This window comes from Peromyscus eremicus, chromosome 6 (genome assembly GCF_949786415.1).
Source record: "Peromyscus eremicus chromosome 6, PerEre_H2_v1, whole genome shotgun sequence".
NCBI classification, from domain to species: Eukaryota; Metazoa; Chordata; class Mammalia; order Rodentia; family Cricetidae; genus Peromyscus; species Peromyscus eremicus.
The window spans coordinates 53,683,365-53,701,874 of record NC_081421.1 but is presented as its reverse complement, the minus strand read 5'-3'; the positions used below and the strand labels follow the sequence as shown (position 1 = coordinate 53,701,874).

The 18,510-nt window shown below is 42.5% G+C and overlaps 1 protein-coding gene across 3 annotated transcripts in view; it reads left to right on the top strand.

The window, feature by feature from the left end:
• Rapgef2 (Rap guanine nucleotide exchange factor 2) overlaps window positions 1-18,510 on the top strand; it is a 244,540-nt gene that overhangs the window by 59,495 nt on the left and 166,535 nt on the right. For all 3 annotated transcript variants that reach the window (XM_059265507.1, XM_059265508.1, XM_059265506.1), the window contains exons 2-3: window positions 12,998-13,068; window positions 17,416-17,472. In XM_059265507.1, coding sequence (XP_059121490.1) covers window positions 12,998-13,068; window positions 17,416-17,472 — 128 coding nt within the window. The remainder of the gene's footprint in view (window positions 1-12,997; window positions 13,069-17,415; window positions 17,473-18,510) is intronic.

Genomic DNA, 18,510 nt, shown 5'->3' with positions numbered 1-18,510 from the left:
GGTAGATTATCACAGCCAGACAGTGATTTTTGTCTTTGTATGGTAACAGATTCTGACAGCTACAGTTTCTAAGAGAATTGGAGAAAGTACAGAGAAAAGCACCAATAGGTTAATAACACGACTGTACAATTTCATGCGCAGTGTCTGTGTGCTTACATGATGTGCATTTCAGACAAAACACACCAAAGAGCTAGAAGAGGAAGAATCACTTGTTCTGGACTTCTGTATGTTTTTGATTTGTAAAAAATTTAATTTTAATGGAGAAATCGCCTGTGCGTTTGGGGAGGTAGACTGTAAAGTTGGCTGGCCCAGCTGACTGTCTCCTCCTGCACTTCAGGTGTTTATATTTTTTACTTACACATGAAAGTTGTTTTGGGAGTAAAATGCGTGTATTTGGTAGAGTTCTCACTGGCATAATTAAATGAGAGTTTGTAGAAGTTACATGCATATTAATGTATGTAATATCGTCCCCTCATTTCAGAAAAAATAAGAAATAAAAGAGTATTTGCTTTCTATTTAAATAGATAATAAATGACATACCAACATTTACTATAGTAGTGTAGTGTATTTAGTTAATTAGTGATGGTTGTACTTGAATTTGCATCAGCTATAATGAAATGAAGTTTAAAATTAAGACTGTGTGTGTGTGTGTTATCCTTAAAATTTGTCATGTTGCCCCAAAGTCTGTAAAGCCCTGTGTGGTGGTTTGAAAGAAAATGGTTCCCAAAGGGAGTGGCACCATCAGGAGGTGTGGCTTTATTGGAGTAGGTATGCCCTTGTTGGAGGAAGTGTGTCACTGCGGAGGCAGGCTTTGAGGTCTCAAGCTTCACTAAGTGTGATTCTTGGACTATTTCTTGTTGCCTGCAAGATGTAGGTCTGTCAGCTATTTCTCCAGCACCATGTCTGCCTGCATGCTGCCATGTCTCCCCATGATGGTAATAGACTGAACCTCTGAACTGTAAGCAGGCCTCCTCAATGAAATGTTTTCCTTTATAAGAGTTGCTGTGGTCACAGCTTCTCTTCACAGTAATAGAACACTAACTAAGACACCCTGATGCCATTGATCAAGAGAATTTGAGAATTGCTTTTGGGGTTATTAGTGGAGTTGCACAGATCCAAGTGAAGTTATCTTTTTATATCATGGTATGGTGTTTTGGGAGCTGCATGAATTTAAATAAACAACTCTTCATGACGCCAAGTTCTGGGTGAGTGTTGGATATTTTCAAATACCAGATTTCCCTAGGAAGGGAACAGGATCACCACCAATGAAAATATCCAAAAGAATGTGCTGAGGTGTTCAAAAGCCCACATGCTTTCTGTACACATTTATTTCACATGCATTCAATACCTCGGGCAGCCAGTATTTCAGGGACCCAGTACTGTACACATCCAGTACCATACTCAGTCAATACACATGCAGTTAGTACTGTGCACAGTCAACTTCATTGTGGATGACCAGTGAGTAGAGAGGGGCCAGTCCTGTCCTCTCGTGTTCCTTTTTCTCCTTTGAGTGCAGTTTGCTCTTGGTCTCGGAGACAAATGTGGTGGGTTGCACAGGGCACTGGAAGTACAGGTCTCCCACATGGTCAATACAGTGTGGTTTTACTAAGCTGGGTTTCGTGGGCAAGGACATGCAGATTTATTAGTACCATATTAGTATTATTGTATTAGTATCATATTTTTGACTTCTAACAATGTAAATAACTCAATAAAAATACACATTGGAAACTACCTCACTTCCCTAAGGACCTGGCGCTAAATATTGGGTATAATCCCACTTCTTAAGTTGCAGTGGGTAATCAGTAACAAGTTGTCAAGTGAAGGAGAGCTTCTGGTTGCTTCCATGCCTTGGCTATTGTGATAATGCTGCAGAGAGCAGGGGGTGCAGCGTCCCCTCAGCTTGCTAACTTTAGTCCTTCGTATACATGCACAGTACTGGGTCTTGTAGTTGTGTTCTGTTTTTGAGTCTTCACTCTGCTTTCCATGTGCTGGACTAATTTATTTCCTATCTCCTTCTGCAAAGCCTCCCTTCTCTTCGCCAGCCCTTGTTAGCATTTGACTTTTTGCTGACAGCTGTGTGATATCTTACTGTGATTTTCCATTTGCTTTCCTCTGATGACCAGTGATGCCAGACACATCTTTCAAATACCCATCAACCGATTGAATATCTTTTAAGAAATATCTATTCAGGTTCCTTGCCCTTTTTTTTCTTTTGAGTTGAGTTTCTTGCATATTTTGAATACTAATGCTAATGTGAATAATTTATCTCATTCTGTGGTGCGCTGCTTTTTGGTGGCTTTGAGCAGGGTTCTAATCCGATGTTATCCCATTCTTCTGCTGTTGTTTCTGTGGAGACTGTGCTTTTTAGGGGAGACCCACGGTGGCATGTTCAGGTCTTAGATTCTTTCATTTATTTTGAGTTGTTTTCTATAGAAGGGTCTAATTTCACCCTCTCCCCGTTTCTTCTGGTGGAGCTCGGGATTGAATCCAGAGTCTCTCAGATGCTTAGCTTCTCTCACTATGTTCTCGGCTTCTCATTTCATTTTCTTGCAGGTGGATATTACTCTTCCCAGTACCATTTACTGACATTAGTCTCCTTTCTTCCCCTTTGGGGCTTTGGATGTGTTTGTAGTAAGTCAGCTGGTCATAAATGTGTAGATTTATCTCTAGGCCCCCTTTTCTGTTCAACTGTCTGCTTTTCAGTCTTACAGCCACAACAGTGTCTTTTACTTTAAAATACTAGAAATTAACAAGAAACCAACACAGCAACATTACGAGCAGGGCATTGTTGAAGGACTTTGCAAATCTTAACTTGGACCCTGTTGTTATCCCCGGTTTACATCTAAAGGAATGGAGGCTCGAGCAAGATGGACTGACACATTGAAGGACAGGCAGTAACAAGCAGAGTCAGGTTAAGGACAAGACCATGGCTGGGTAGTAGAGTACACTCTGGCAGGGCTTATTCAGTCTGATGACCTACCCTGCCTCAAACATTGTCACACAGTTTCTGCAAAATTTGTATTCTGTTCCAAAGTTCAGAATCCTACCACTGGTTTCAACATGTTAGAGGTTTGTCAACGTCAGGGAAGGAAAGGAAGTCCCCAGATCTCTTGAGGGAAGAGTCTACTTTGGATGCTCTTTCTTAGTACTTGTTATGTAGAGAGTAAGAGGTGAATATTTTCGAATCTTTGAAGCCTCCCTACTCCTGCATCGATAGGATTGCCTGGCCTGGACCAGACATAATAGAGGATTTCACTGAGCAAGACACTGGTGTAACCTTTTGGAACACCACTCAGAAATCAGAATACCAACGTAAAAGCTCCATTAAGGCTATTAAACAAACTGTGGACTACCTGGTAATAATCTCAGGTAAGGGCATTGTAGGAACCGCAACAGCAGAGAGAAGTTTATGAGCCCCAAATACAGGTGCGCTTTTAAAGCTGAATACAATTTGAGCCTCTCAAGGCTCTTGCCATGTTGTCCCCTCTTCTCATTTGGTGCACTACAGTGAAAGTTTCTTCCTAGATCCACATCTGGAACCCCTCCCCTAGCCTTCTTTGAAATTGTTCTTTACCAGGAAAAGATTTTCCGCCTTCTTCTTCCTCCTCCTTGTGTGGATCCTGAGGTTCCAGCAGCTAAGGCTAAACCAACTCGGCCACACATTATAACCCTGACTCCAGAGCAGCCCACACCTTGTTCGTGCTTGAGAATTCTCGGCCCGGTGGAGCAGGGCCATCTTCCCTCCTCCTCCTCCTCTCCTCCCTCTGCGGCATCCTCTCTGCAGTGACTGCTTCCCAGGATGAGACTCACCACTCCGAGGAGGGCTCTCTGCTCTCTCCTGACAGCTGGATAATCTTGGTAATGGTCACCTTCAGAGGTGGGGAGGTGGGTTCAGGAGACAGAAGGGATTTACTTACGGCTGGGGTGAGAGCTGTTACGTAAAAGGGCACTGGCAGGGATGTAGGTTGTAACACACGCACACACACTGAATCCTCTGAGCGGAGGTACAGCAGTTCCCAGGACTGTGGATAGGGGTGAAGCTTGTGCTTTAAAGGGGATGCGAAGTCAGGACTGTGTAGGAGGGATTCTTCAGAAACCAGCTTACCTGTTATTTCAGTGGAGTGCTTAGTTTAAAAAAGTAATTATTGTAAAAGTCTCCCGTTCTTCTCTAAGATCCAGTGGTGATCCCACTACCCCCCCCCCCCCCCATAACTGCCCCCACCTGCTCTCTAGATGGTGATCTGCCTGTGTGGTTAAGCTGCCTCACTTCACAGATCCATCTGAAAGAGACCAGACTGAACAGTGTCTAACGTTTTTGTAGTCCATAGCCTCTTTCTGAGATCCGCTTGAGAAATAAAATGTTTGGGGATAAATAATACTATTGGTACTTGAGACCTTGCAAATCATTCAAGATGGGAAAAACAGATGTTGAATTATTTTTGTCTTTTGTCCTAGAAAAATGGCAGCAGTGAAGATTTCTATATTTAGAAATCTGCTTCCTTCAGAGAGCGCATACTTTTATTTGCGAAGAGGCAGTAAAGAGCTGTGTCGTGTCCTCAGTGACCTGCTCTGCTTTGCCTTCATTAAGACCCCTCTGCATGCCACCACTGTAGGCCTGTTGAGCAAGCCTCTGGAGTCAGGGGAATAGTCAACAAACCTCAGGCATCCTAGGGATGATGTGTGGACCTCACAGTTCTAGGAGGTGACCCAGTGAGGTCTTGCAGGTGTAACCAGAGCCTGACCAGACTGTGAGTGGAGCCAAGTGTTTGAACTGCTGGATGGAGGTTGGTATTTGGTTGATGGTTAAAAATCAAAATTTAAGATTGTCCAGGAATCATTTTATTAGAGTGGGAGGAGTGTGTGTGTGTGTGTGTGTGTGTGTGTGTGTGTGTGTGTGTGACAGAGAGAGAGAGAGAGAGAGAGAGAGAGAGAGAGAGAGAGAGAGAGAGAGACTGAGACTGAGACTGACTAACCTTTTTGGAGGTTGTTCGTATTCAGATGATTAAATGTTAACAGAAAATATCATTGTCCATTATTCAGAGATGGCGATGGAGAGCACAGTTGAATGCAGATAGGTTTACTAGTGTCTTAATTTATTCTCATGACATTAAAATTTGAATTCACCTTCTGAGACAGAGAAATACTTTAAAATGAAGGTATCTTTTGTGAAGCTTATTTTCTTCACCCAGAAGAGTTTGGGGCTCCTGGGAAGCTGTAGGCTTGTGGTGTTCAAGGCACGGTGCTGAAGGGAGACGCAGACTCTTACAAGCAGGAGCTGTAAACTGATTCCAACACTTTTCTTACTTGTCCACAGGATGAGTTTTTGGTTAAATATAAATTGTTGCTTTTTTTTCTGAAGAGAAATTTTAATCTTCATGAGTAAAACCAGCTTGCTTACATGATTTCCCTCATGGCTTCTGTCATAGCCTCATCTCTTAGCTCCTGAATCTTCCTCAGTAAGTGATAAGCCTTCCAGAGTGACACTTCTCTTGAGTCTGATTATCTCTGCCTCTTCTTGCTGGACACATGATTGCTCTTAGGTCCCTGACACCAACTTCAAGTAGAACGGGATAAGGGTGAATGTCATTGTAATTCTGAGGTCCAGTTTATATTTTCCATCTGAAGGAGGTAATTATTACTCTATGAGTACTTTAAAAACACTATGATTATTGTTTGAGTGGATGTGTGCATGTGGAGATAAGAGAACTTTGTGGAGTGGGTTCTCCTTCCATCCCTGTGGGGGTCTTGGAAAATGAACTCATGCAGCCAGGCCTTCATGGAGAAAGCCTTTACTCACTGAGCGGCTCACTAGCCCTATGTACTCCTGTCTCCTTTCAAAACCCCTATTTAAAAAAGAAAGAAAGAAATAAGATATGAAGGTTGCCCTTTTCTGTGGAAGCTATCCAAGGAAATTTTAGGCAGGGAGCAAGCTGAACATTGATTTTCACCCATATGTCTCATAAAAACCCAAGGTTTGAGATAAGCCTTAGGGTGTGGAGATAGAGCAGGGCCTCAGCAGGTGACCGGGCGGTAGGTAACACAGTTAGCAGGCTTCCCTGGGCTTCGGATGAAATCACCACCCTGGAGGATTGATTTCCTTTTGGGTGTTAATTAGTAACCTTGAAAAACCAGTATTTTGCTTTCACACGATTTAGAGTTAAAATAGATACTCAGGAATTTTATTGAAGATCCTGTGCTGTGGATTTCTTTACTGCCTTTTAATCTTAAGACTGTGCCCATGTCATTAGGGTGTGAGTGACTGGGTGTCATGAAACCCCTCAGTAGTCTAGTGATCTGAGCTTTGGTTCTAATTGCTCTGGGCTGTGTCAGCTCCCGTAGGTGGAGAGACTGGTTAAAATACTTCATCCTTTTTATCACCCAGCAGGGGTGTTGGGAATTAGACACAAGGGGGCCGGTGGAAGTGTTCCCCCATCGGAGGCATGACAAAGGAGCAATTATCCTCTCCTTGATACCCCCTCCCCCGTCCCCTTTTTTGAGTCCCAGAAAAGGCTGTTGGCCCATCCTGCCACCATGTGGCCATTTCGAGGATTGTCTCAGCCCGTTCTGAGGCCTCTTCCAGTGCTCTGAAGTTTCTGAAGGTGGTTTTCCCCATCTGCACCCCGTTCTTCCCAGGAGTGCTAGGGGAGCACAGGGCACCCCTGTGGAGATGACACCCTCTTCTCTCTTTGTATTTCCTTTGCTCACCGGTCAGAGATTAGACGGAGGTGGAAGAAGGAACAGGGGTGTCTGTTTAAGGTGGCTGTTCCCTAATGACTGCACAGTGCTCCCTCACAGGGCCAAAAGTAGGGTAGCCATGTCCCATGTTGTAAAATGTGGCTCAGGAAGGAGATTGTCATCTGTAGGTAAATGGGGACTTCACTAGGGAGAAGCATGTGTTTTATAGACTTTGTTAGGTTCCCCCAAAGATCCCTGCTCATGGCACACAAAGGAAGGAGTGAAAGAGATTGTTGGTGTTTTAGATGAATGGGGAATCGAGTGTGGGACGGCTTGGAAGTGAGGTGATTACTGAGACAGTGCAAACATACACTGCAGCTGTAGGTACCCTCACCCGATCCAGACAGCAGGCTTGCCTCCTGGCTGTTGTGACGTCTCTGCATTCTTCCTGCATGACCTGAGTGTCACAGTGGTCTGTGAACCTCAGACATCATGTCCGAAGTATTGTATTAGCTTCTGTGGGACAAGTTTTGGGAAATCCTGCTAGCAAGGGTGTTCAAGGAGTACTCGAGTATGGAGTTGCTGCTGGTCTGTTGATTGAATCATGCAGGGCAATAGAGTTTCCTCAGTGGTGCCTCAAAACTCTGTTATTCACAGAGAAGGGAGCTTTAGAAGAAACCCTATACCACCCTGAATTTCTAATATCATCCGCAGATAAAAACACATCTTAGAATGGTGGTAAAGTAGACTGAGTCTTTAGAGATAGTTTTAGTATCTGCAGTGCAGCTCGATCGAGACTTACATTTTAAACATTTAAAAGATGGAAATGTAAATATTTTATGAGTTTTTTTGTGTGTGTATGTGTAAAAGTCTGGGTTCAAGTATAAATTAATGGCATTCATGCAGAATTTTAAGATAGATTTGTGCGAGGTTGTATTTTGATGCCAGGGATGGGACCCTATATCCCATTCCTGAATGCTCAGCAGCAGAAATGAATTTCATTTTTCGTGTTATCCGACACTCTTGAGCTGCCAGAGAGGAAATCGTGCAGTGTGCTGTTTAGCTTTGCCAGCCTAAAATATGTTCCTAGCTGCTCTGTATTGGAGGAAAAAGTAGGTGGCTGTTTTGAAAAATCACTCTTTCTCTTCCTCTTTCAAACCAAGTCGTTCAGATCGATGGTTATTGCAGATATAGTAAACTGTACTGGTCACATTTTACTTTAAGCCTGATCATAAGAAACTTCATTTAGGGTTAGGGAATTTAGCTCAGTGGTAGAATTCATGCTTATCATTTATGGGGCCCTGAGTTTAGTCCTGAACACCAAAATAGTACAGCAGCAACAGCAGTAAAAGCCTGAGTTTAAAAAGCAGAAAACTCGTAAGCCAAGTGTAGTGGCGCACACCTTAATCCCAGTGCTTAGGAGGCAGAGACAGGCAGATCTCTGTGAGTTCAAGCCTAGCCTGGTCTACAGAGTGAGTTCCAGGGCAGTCAGAGCTACATAGTGAGAGCCTGTCTCCAACAGAAACAACAAAACAAAATAAAAAGCAGAAAACTCTAGGGGCCCTTTGTAAGTTTTATAAATATTTCTTTTCATTTGACCTCTTGAGGCATAGAGATACTTGCAGACTAAGAGTGTCTTGTGAAAATTCTGATGCATGTAAATGTTTCAGAAACACTTGAAATTTTGTATCAGGAGTGTAGTCATCCTGATCTCCTCGATGATAAACTCAGCTACCTAGCTCTTTTATTGGGGCGCCGTATGTGACCTGTATTGTGAGGATATTACATATAATACTATGTAGTATTACTGGGGCCACACAGCCTGTCCTGTATATTTATTCCTTTGCTCCACAGAGATCTCAGTCACGTTCCAGGGTCACATACACGTGAGGAAGGAGAAGTAGGGCTTGATTGGGCCCCAAAGACCACATTCTTTCTATTTCTTCGTTCTTAGCTGGACTGTTGCCTGTGCTTTCGTGTGGAAATACTAGAGATCTTGTAAACAAAACTTGGAAACTGAACTGTCCCCTTAAGAGACCAGAGGTGCTTGTACGGCTTGAGTCGTTCCTTCTCAACCCATTGGGTTGCCGCCGTGAGCCTGAGCCTTGAAAATGAAGCTTTTACGCTCCTAATGAGTGATGTTGGAGACAAAGCTCTCTAAATCATTGCTCGTGAGCACTTGCTCAGAAGGATAATTACATTTTTGTCGGAAGCATCCCCAAGGGAGACTGTGTTGCCATGAGTGCAATTCCTGACCTGTGACCACTGTCTCAGCAAGTGGATGCTCCCCTCTCTTCCTCCTTAGGCCCAAGTCCGTAGGCATTCATCACCGAGGTCTAGACTGTCACAGGTTTGCTAAGTGTCACACCATCTTGGCCTTCATGCCCTTGAGTTGGTCCTCAAAGGAGCCAACTTGTTTCTAAGTATGTTAAACCACGCACATATATTAAAGCAAAAACTCTTTTAAAGGAAAAACACTTCTTGGTAATGTAGGTGAAATAATTCCCCATTCCATTTTAATCATCATCATCATCATCATTAGTTTTCTTTGGTAACCCTGGAGATTCAGAATGCTCACCAGTCCCTGGTGGGGCAGGAGTGGAGGAGTTCTTCTTCCCTTTAGTGCTGCAAAGGTCATATTGAAATGTGCAATATGCTGTTGCTGCAGTCTTGATGCTGGTAAACAGAGGACGTCGAGGGCCAGCTTGAAGTGAATTGAATGTTTGCTGTGCTGGCCTGCTGTGTTCAAAATGAGTCTCTGGAGCAGTGAGGGTAGGCCCTGGGCGTGGAGACTGTTGCCTTTCTGTTCCTGTTGCGATGCCCTGACCTTGCAGGCATTGAACCAAAGCTTTCAGGATGCCCCCCCCCCCCTTTTTTTTTAAAGGACTTCATTTGTCATGGGAAAACTTCATTCCAATTGGCCTGTCAATCTCATTGTCTGCTTGGGTTGCAGTGATTTTATAACTTTAATCTCCTTTGAAATGGTGTCTATTTTTGTAAAACGGATATCCTTCATAGAGTAGAAGGAAAAGCTTATTGTTCTAAAAACATTTTGCTTCCTGGCTACAGCAGCATGTTCCTGTTTTTCCTCAGAGTCCAGAGCATTTTGGGGAACATGGCTTACGTTCTTAAAAGGGTCTTTAGCACAGGGATGGTCTTGTGGATTTTGTCTTAGAATGTCCGGTTGGGGAGGTTAGCAGTGTCTTAGATGGCACATCGGTTTCCTGAGAAAGTGGAAACTTGGAGTGCTTTAGGTGATTTAGTGCTTCTGCATTTTGTTCTCTACAGACAAAGTTTGTTGAAGTAAACCTTCATCTGCTGACTCTGTGTAGAGAAAATGGACATTATAATCCAAGAATATACTTTCCAGAAATCCATTCATTTTTCTAATGTGCCTTGGATAAAGTCTTACTGTGGGATGCTGCAGACATGCTCCTGTGCTGGCTGTAGACATGTTTTTGTGCTGGCTCCAGGCTCCTGCTGCTGGGTGCAGGCTCCTGCTGCTGGGTGCAGGCTCCTGCTGCTGGGTGCAGGCTCCTGCTGCTGGGTGCAGGCTCCTGCTGCTGGGTGCAGGCTCCTGCTGCTGGGTGCAGGCTCCTGCTGCTGGGTGCAGGCTCCTGCTGCTGGGTGCAGGCTCCTGCTGCTGGGTGCAGGCTCCTACTGCAGGCTGCACGCTCCTGCTACTGGCTGCAGGCTCCTGCTGCTGACTGCAGGCTCCCGCTGCTGTGAGGAACTGGGATGCTCAGTACCTCATCTACTCTTTCTTCCTGGCTAGCTCTGGAGAGGCAACCTTGGTCAACTAGTATCAACTAGATTTTAGCAAAGAGTGTCAGCTAAGAGGAAGTAAACGGTAAGAACTCTCTGAGAAGCAGAAAACAGTGTCCAACCCTTGTCCGTTAGTTGTCTTAGCTGCAGTCCTTAATCCTTGGTAAACGTAGCATTTGAGAAATGCTCAGCCTCAGGCTGCTCCTTCCTTTGATTTGTATTCTGTAGCTCCTGAAGCCATGGTTCTTTTCATTCTTCCGTTGGGTCAAAGAGCAGAGGTTTCCTGATGGACACCAAGCTGTGTCTTTAGGGTTCAGGGACACATGGCTTGTTAGTTGGCAGCTAGGGAGGCACTAATTTCTTCCACATAGTTAGGAGGCTTCAGGTTCATAAAGAAACTACCTGTTAAAGAATCGAGTTAAAGCTAGACAGGTAGTTAAAGCCTTTTAGGTAGAAGAATGTAGAATGACTCTGCAGTCTTACTGTAAGCTCCTTGAGCATAGACCATATAAACACATTTCTTTTGAGGCAGCTTACTCTGAGTAATAGAAGGAACTAGATGTGAGGGTCGAGTTGATTAAAAAGGTTTGTGGTCTGTTTGATCTATAAAATACATGAGACAACTAGTGAGGTGACTCAGTAGTTAAGAACACTTGTTCTTGCAGAGGACCTGGGTTCAATTCCTAGCATCCATGTGGTGGCTCACAGCCATTCATAACCTGAGTTCGGGAGTACTTATCGCCCCCTTCCGGCCTCTCTGGACATTGCACAATTATGGTATATATAAATACATGCAGGCAAAACACCCATACACATAAAGTACCACAAATACATCTAAAAACAAAGCAAAACAAACCCAAAAGCCCATGAAACAGTTATACAGGGTTTTATGATCGTGTATTGCTTGAGTGGTGTTCATTTAAAACTACCCCCCCACAAACATTGTGATCATGTGTGACATTTAATTTATGCAGTTCTGTGCGTTTAGAAGGAAATTCTGCTTTTAAAAAAAAATAATGCCAGGCATTAGTAGTATAACACATTCAGTCCATCACTTCCTTCCTGTAGTCTCTGTGTTTCATGCTGCAGGCTCAGTGACAGCTGACAACATACTCTCTTATGTCAGGGGACTATATTCCATTGTTCTCGATTCTACAAGTTACGCATATTGCCTTAAATAAATGTTGGTGGTGATTATTCATAGGTTAGATATACTCTGTACATGCATCTTATACATTGGCACTCAGACTTTTTAAGTCCATATATATCATCTCAGCATACATGGTGCATAGGACCTAACTACTCAGGAATGTGACCTTGAACATCTGTGGGGTTATGAAACTGGCCGATGAACGAAGTGCCGTTTGACCGGCGAACGGACTGTTTTTATAGTGGTTTGTCGACGTTTAGGGGAAGGAGCGCTTCTGCTGCACCAGGCCTGTGCTCTGCCGGGGCTCTAGAGCTGCCCACTCTGAATCTGTCCCTGAGTTCCTGCTTCTAGTACGTGTCTTCCAGACTTTTCCCTCCTAGACATAATTCTAAAGTCTTCTTGTTTCTTTCTATATGTGTTTGGTCACTTAGTGTGAACTTCCCGCTTGATAATGCCCGTGCATAGTTCTGTGTGTTTTCCTTGACACAGGCGGTCCAGGTGTCCGCATGCAGTAAGAGTTTTATAGGTGACAGGGTGGGGAAATGGGGGTGGTGGTTGTGCTCTGCTCCGTACCGGTGTCTCGCTCACCTGAGGAGGGTAAGCAGCGTGACTTGTGGGTTCTCACTTTTTACAGCTACGGTTTCAAAGGGGAGCGTTAGTTTGCAAACACCTTACAATACCTTTATTTTAGATTTTGACAGATTTACAGGAGAAAAATCTCATTCACACTCTGGTTGCCTTCACCCGTGTACCCTAGATGTTCCCTGGAATCCTGGGATATTAATTCCTTTCTGGGTCTTCATATATGACTATAAACAGGATCTCACCTTTACCTGTTCAGAACTTTCACGAATGACTTTCAATCTTTTTTATTGTGAGCCAGAGAAAAAAAGAACTTAACAAACAAACAAACACCTAAATGTAAGACATTTTGTTAAGTCTTGAACATTAAATTTATACTTGATTATTAAGTGATTATAAAATAACATACATTAATATTGAGAAAGTAATTTGAATAATCATCATATTGGCAAATGTCTGTGATTTGAAATGAAAATACCGTATTTGCTATTTTGATGTCAGTAGCAGAAAATATGTAACATACAACAGCTGGTGAAGAATTTGCTTTTATAAGTTGATAAGTTTAAGTAAGTTTATTTTATAATTCAATAATATAAATATAATTTATAATTCAAATTATAAATTTCTTGAATTTGTGCATGTATTGAAGGCCGTTGTAAAGAATAACCTTTGCACATGCTAGCCTTCCTTTGAAAATGTTAATTTTTAATATCTAAGAAGATACATATCCTTAAAAAGCACCTACAGTTTAATGTATAACATGTTATTTTAGAAAAACTTTCTTCTCTGATACGCCTAATAATTTTATCCTTTTCTTTGGAACAGGACCTGGAAATAGTGTATTCCTATTTACATGGGATGGAAGCCTTATCTAACCTGAGGGAGCACCAGCTAAGGTGTGTATCGATTTTAATAATTTAATAGTGATAGAGTGGATCTCTGTGTCCATCTGTTAGTAAGACTTGAACTTAAAGAAAATGTAGCACATGGATACTCTGACTGATGTAACCCCTACACTTGCTTTGATACATCTTGCAAGGTTGAGTATTATTCATATAGATTTTTAATATTTCTATATTAAGATTCTTACACTGGGTGTAAGTGTCTGCCTCCACTTCCCAACAACAATAAGCTTCAGTTGCTACAAACACCAAAAGGGGGCGTTGTTTGCTATTCCTGTTCTTTAATATGCATGTCTGTGTCTGTCCACAGCTCAGCACTCGGATGTATTTTCAATATTCAGGTAGTGATTAGGCTCATTGCGTTAGCATGGTCTGGGTCTCTGTAGGAGTATACTTCCTACCTTTAGTATGTAGCCTGCTCCTCTGTGGGGAGCACAGTTTTTATCACACCGGTTCCAATGCAGTATGCTCTTATAAATCTCCTCCCACTTCTGTTGTACAGTAATACACTAGCTTCATTTATAGTTACCCAAATTTCATAAAAAGGAAGCGGCTTGGTCTTCCCTGCAAAAGGAAGTAAAGGGTCCTGAGAAGATAGATGCCAGCTAAGACATAATGAGGTCTTATTTCTTTCTATTCTGTCTAGTTGTGATGCCAACCATTTTTAATTATGAAAGGAATACCCTTTAAACACTAATTAATTTGTGAGCATGTCAGTTTCGTATTTGTCTGTTAATTGAAAAAAAGTATCAAGAGGGTTGAGTGTTTCTGAAATTAATTTTTTAATGAAAATCATTTAAATTAGACTCAATTATAGATTAAGTGTTTAAAAAATCCAGACAGGTTTTTATTAGAAAGGGCAAAGCTGAGATTTTTGAAGATGACTCAGATGGTAGCCGTAGCAGTTTTTAAATTGTCTAACTTTCATTTGATATTTTGTGATGACAGTCTTCCTAAGGAAAAAATTTAGAAGTCTGAATAATGCAAAACAGACCACAAAACAGTCCACAGACCCAACAGCCAGCTTCAGAGTTACCTACTTTTTTTTTTTTTGCCATTTCTGAGGTGATTTTTAGGTAGAAATGACTGACTCATTCAAGAGTATAGCTTAGTCTCTCCTTGGAAAGTGTTTCAAAGCTTTGTGTAGATTTGTCTGTTGGAGTGATTACAAGGATGAGCCCTTCACATGCCCAACTATTTCTGCATGCGCTGAGCAGTCTCATTTACAGCCAGCGGCCTAACTGAGTATATCTTTAGAACATGATCACAGCTGAATTAAAAAGCAGCCGTAGAAGTTCATGTCAACCATGGCTGACTTGAGTAAGCTGCTTTTATAATACTTCCATTCCTGGGAAAACACATATTTCTTCTAGGTAAATTATTTTCTTTGCATTTTTTAAAGTAAGTTTTACCTGAGATTAACAGGGAAGAGCCAACTGACACTTGTGTTTAATCCAGCCTTCTAGGTGTAGCAGGAAAGAGACTGGACCTTTCAACAGGTGTCCCTATGTTGCTGTCAGAGCCCACACTTTGCACCTTAGCCCTTCAAGTCTTCAGGTGTATTTTTCCAATACAATTTTAGTTTTTTTCTGATGTTCAGTCCATACAGACTAGGAGTAGAATATTTGTGGCAGTTAAGAGCAGAGCTCAGAAACTCTTTTTTTTTTTTTTTGGTTTTTCGAGACAGGGTTTCTCTGTGTAGCTTTGCGCCTTTCCTGGAACTCACTTGGTAGCCCAGGCTGGCCTCGAACTCACAGAGATCCGCCTAGCTGTGCCTCCTGAGTGCTGGGATTAAAGGCGTGCGCCGCCGCCGCCGCCGCCGCCGCCGCCACCACCACCACCACCACCCGGCGAGCTCAGAAACTCTTAAGAACAGAATCATCATTTGAGGATATTTAATGCTGGGGTCTCCCCCTCCCCCCTTTTTGCTGTGACGGGGGCTCAAACTCTGGGCCTTATGTATAATAGGCAAACTCTACCCCTGAGATACGTGCCCAGTGTTGCACGAATCCTAATTGGTCTTATAATAAAAACCTGGAGCCGGATATCAGGGTGAAAGCTGAAAGATCAGAGAAGCAGAGCAAGCCACAGCCACCTCCTCTTACCTCACCAACCTCACCTCAGCCTGAGAAAGAATTCCTGTTTCCTCCTGCCTTATATTCCTTTCTCTGCCCAGCCATATCACTTCCTGTCTCAACCTTCCTAGTGCTGGGATTAAAGGTGTGTGATCCCAAGTGCTGGTGTGTGCCACCACTGCCTGGCTCTGTTTCTCTTTTAGACTGGATTAATCTCATGTAGCACAGTGTGGCCTTGAACTCACAGAAATCCAGACTGCTCTCTGCCTCTGCCTCCCAAGTGCTAGGATTAAAGGTGTGTGCCACCACTGCGTGACCTCTGTGGCTAACTCTGTGGCTGGCTCTGCCCTCTGATCTTCAGGCAAGTTTTATTTCTTCAAAATATCATCACAGCCCAGCCATGTGTAGTGTTGGAAACAGTCATCCAGTTGAAATATATTATCTTCCTCAGCATTATGGATTAGTAATTACTATTTTATAGATGCATTGAGATTGCTAAGAAATAAACAAATCATAGTTGTTACACTGGTTCTCAGGGAGATCATGGTGCTTTTGCTTAACCTCATCTCTTGAGCCTGTGGGTCCACATCTGTGAAATCCAGTTATGGCGGTTACGAAGTTGTTTTTTCCTTGCCCATTTGGTATTTGTTAGAAGATTTCAAATGAAGTGTGATAAAGTTGTATCCTATTGCATAAAATAGCCCTATGTATGGCAGTGTTGTAAACATTAATTTTTTTTCACTACTTTGTGGGAGGAATCCAATCACATTCTGAGAACAATGTGAAAGACCTGTTTCAAGGAAACTTGTGATGATTCTTTGGTGAAGTAAATAAATCTTTGTAGTACAAATGTGAAAAAGTTGAACATATACAGAGAAGATAAAAAGAAAAAAATAATTATAACCCAGTCTTTTAAAAGCATTGATTCTGCTTCTGAATTAAGTGAAATCAAGAGATGTAGTTCCAAGGAAGAACTAAGTGTGTTCTGGAACAACCTGGTCCCAGTATGTGAGAACCAGCCCGAAAGTGCAGTGAGGGCAGACAGGCAGGCAGGCCCAGGCCTGAACATGGTGAACTTCCAGGATAGAACTGCAGTCCTAAGGGTGGCAAGCCCAGTCAGTGGGCCTGGGTGAGTTAGGTCAGAAGTAGGAGGCTTCCAGAGCCTGCAGGACAAAAGTGACTTCATTCCAGTTGTATTGGATGTGATTTTCCTTAAGCTAACACCCAGGTTTCACTTACTCTACTGACTCTAATGGCATCTGGGTCAGTGTTGTAAAATTCCATATCCCACCCAAATGGTTTTGAATGTTTGAAGTATGTTGAAATACTACATCCAGGGAAGCAGACCGACCAGGGTTACTTAGAGGCAGTCACGGCCATTTTGATTCAAGATGGCTGTAAGCATGTCAAGCTGAATCCCTGCATGGGGGATGGAGGGAAGAATAAGGTAAGTGAGCATCCAAGAGTTTTTGTTGGGTCAGCAAACAGGGGAAGGATCTCAGTGTTCCCTGGTTGGGGAATAGCAGTTGTCCAAAATGAGGGTGCTGTTGGAATGCCATGCTGTGGCAGCTTCTTCATGAGAAGAAATCATTACGTTATCATTCCTGTGTACTTTGGAAAAGTTAATTGGTATTAATAGAATAAGATGTTTCTAAATGATGCTATTCTTGAGATAAGATAATTCTTAGATATTCTTGAATATTTAAACATTATTCATTTTCACAGTTTGTTTTTGTCTTCCAGTCAGGGCTGTATCAGATGAAATAACAAACCCTTCAGTTCTAAGGTCTCCATTTGCTCACTCATGATAAAAACACTGGGTCAATAGAAGCCTACATTGGCTTGAAATTCCATACTGTTCAGTACCCATTAGTGTTGAGCTGTGAGTGATGTTATCACTTTTTAAATTAATAGGTTTTCCTTTCTGACTTTTGGGTTCCTACTCCTCTAATGTGTTTACCTTGGGAACACACTGCCTGCCTGCCATTTACAAAAGTATGTAATAACCTACTCCATAGAGTACACATGGTGAAGCTCGGCTCCTGTTAGATGCTGCATTTTCTAGCACACCGGTGGGACAGATTTTAATCTGTTTTATTGAATTGTAACTAGTACCCTCGATATCCAGTTTGAAGATAAGTAATTTAGATGAACATACAAGCATATGAAGTAATAAACTTGAAATTTCACCCTGTGGCTCATTAATGTATCGTAGCTGTGTTTTTCTAAGGTCAACTGTTGAACTCACTGACTTTCTCTTTTACAGGTTAATGTGCGAAACTGTGAGATATGAAAGACATGAAGCAAACGAAGTTTTATACTAGTAGGTATTCCTTTCTGATTATTTGTTGTACGATGAGTAGCCAACTCCTTCAACTATCTATTACTGGGGAGTAGCAGCAGCTGGCTCAGTTACCCTGGCCTCTCAGGAGGATGGGGCTTGGGGAAGTTAACTTACTTTCCATAGTTTAGAAATTGGCGACATTTGAACTGTTTGTAGTATTAAAATGGCCAGTTCCCGTCTGTGTTTACACCTCTCGTGGTAGATAAATGATCTTGTGTTGTCAAGTATTCTCTGTTCTTGTCGTTATGAGGTAGCTCACAGTCTTCCCTGCATAACAAACAGATCTTCCCACAGCCACAGCAGGTGAGCTGCACGGTAGCCCAGGCATCACAGCTCAGTCTAGAAACAGCAAAATGAGCTTCTGTATCTTAGGTCAAGTTTATTTTAAAAATTGTACTAATTTTTTTTTTTTTTTTAAAGATATGGAATAGGGGGCTGGAGAGATGGCTCAGAGGTTAAGAGCACTGGCAGCTCTTCCAGAGATCCTGAGTTCAATTCCCAGCAACCACATGGTGGCTCACAACCATCTATAATGAGATCTGGTGCCCTCTTCTGGCCTGCAGGCATACACACAGGCAGAACACTGTATACATAATAAATAAATAAATCTTTAAAAAACAATAAAGATGTGGAACATATTTCTTAAAAACTACCCACTGACTTTGAAAGAATGCGATAAGTACAGAGGAGACAAATACTGGCATTCTAAGCATGTAGGGTGCTTTGCTGTATCCCCTAGTTGATAATATTTACTACGGAGACTGCTGTGCTGACTCCATCCCATGTCTCAGAGCACTTACTAAAATAGGTACTCCTTTTCAGCCATATCACAGGGAGTACTTACTGAGAGAGAGAAAACGACAGCTACTCTCTGAAGGAGTTTGTAATCTGTAGAGGGAGGAAGAAATGGAATAACAGGAAAAATGACAAAATTGGGATACTCGGGAGCATAAAGATGCAGGAAGAGAGAGGGAGCCTGAGAGCTACCGGAGCCCTTTGAACTGGGTCTCAGGTTGT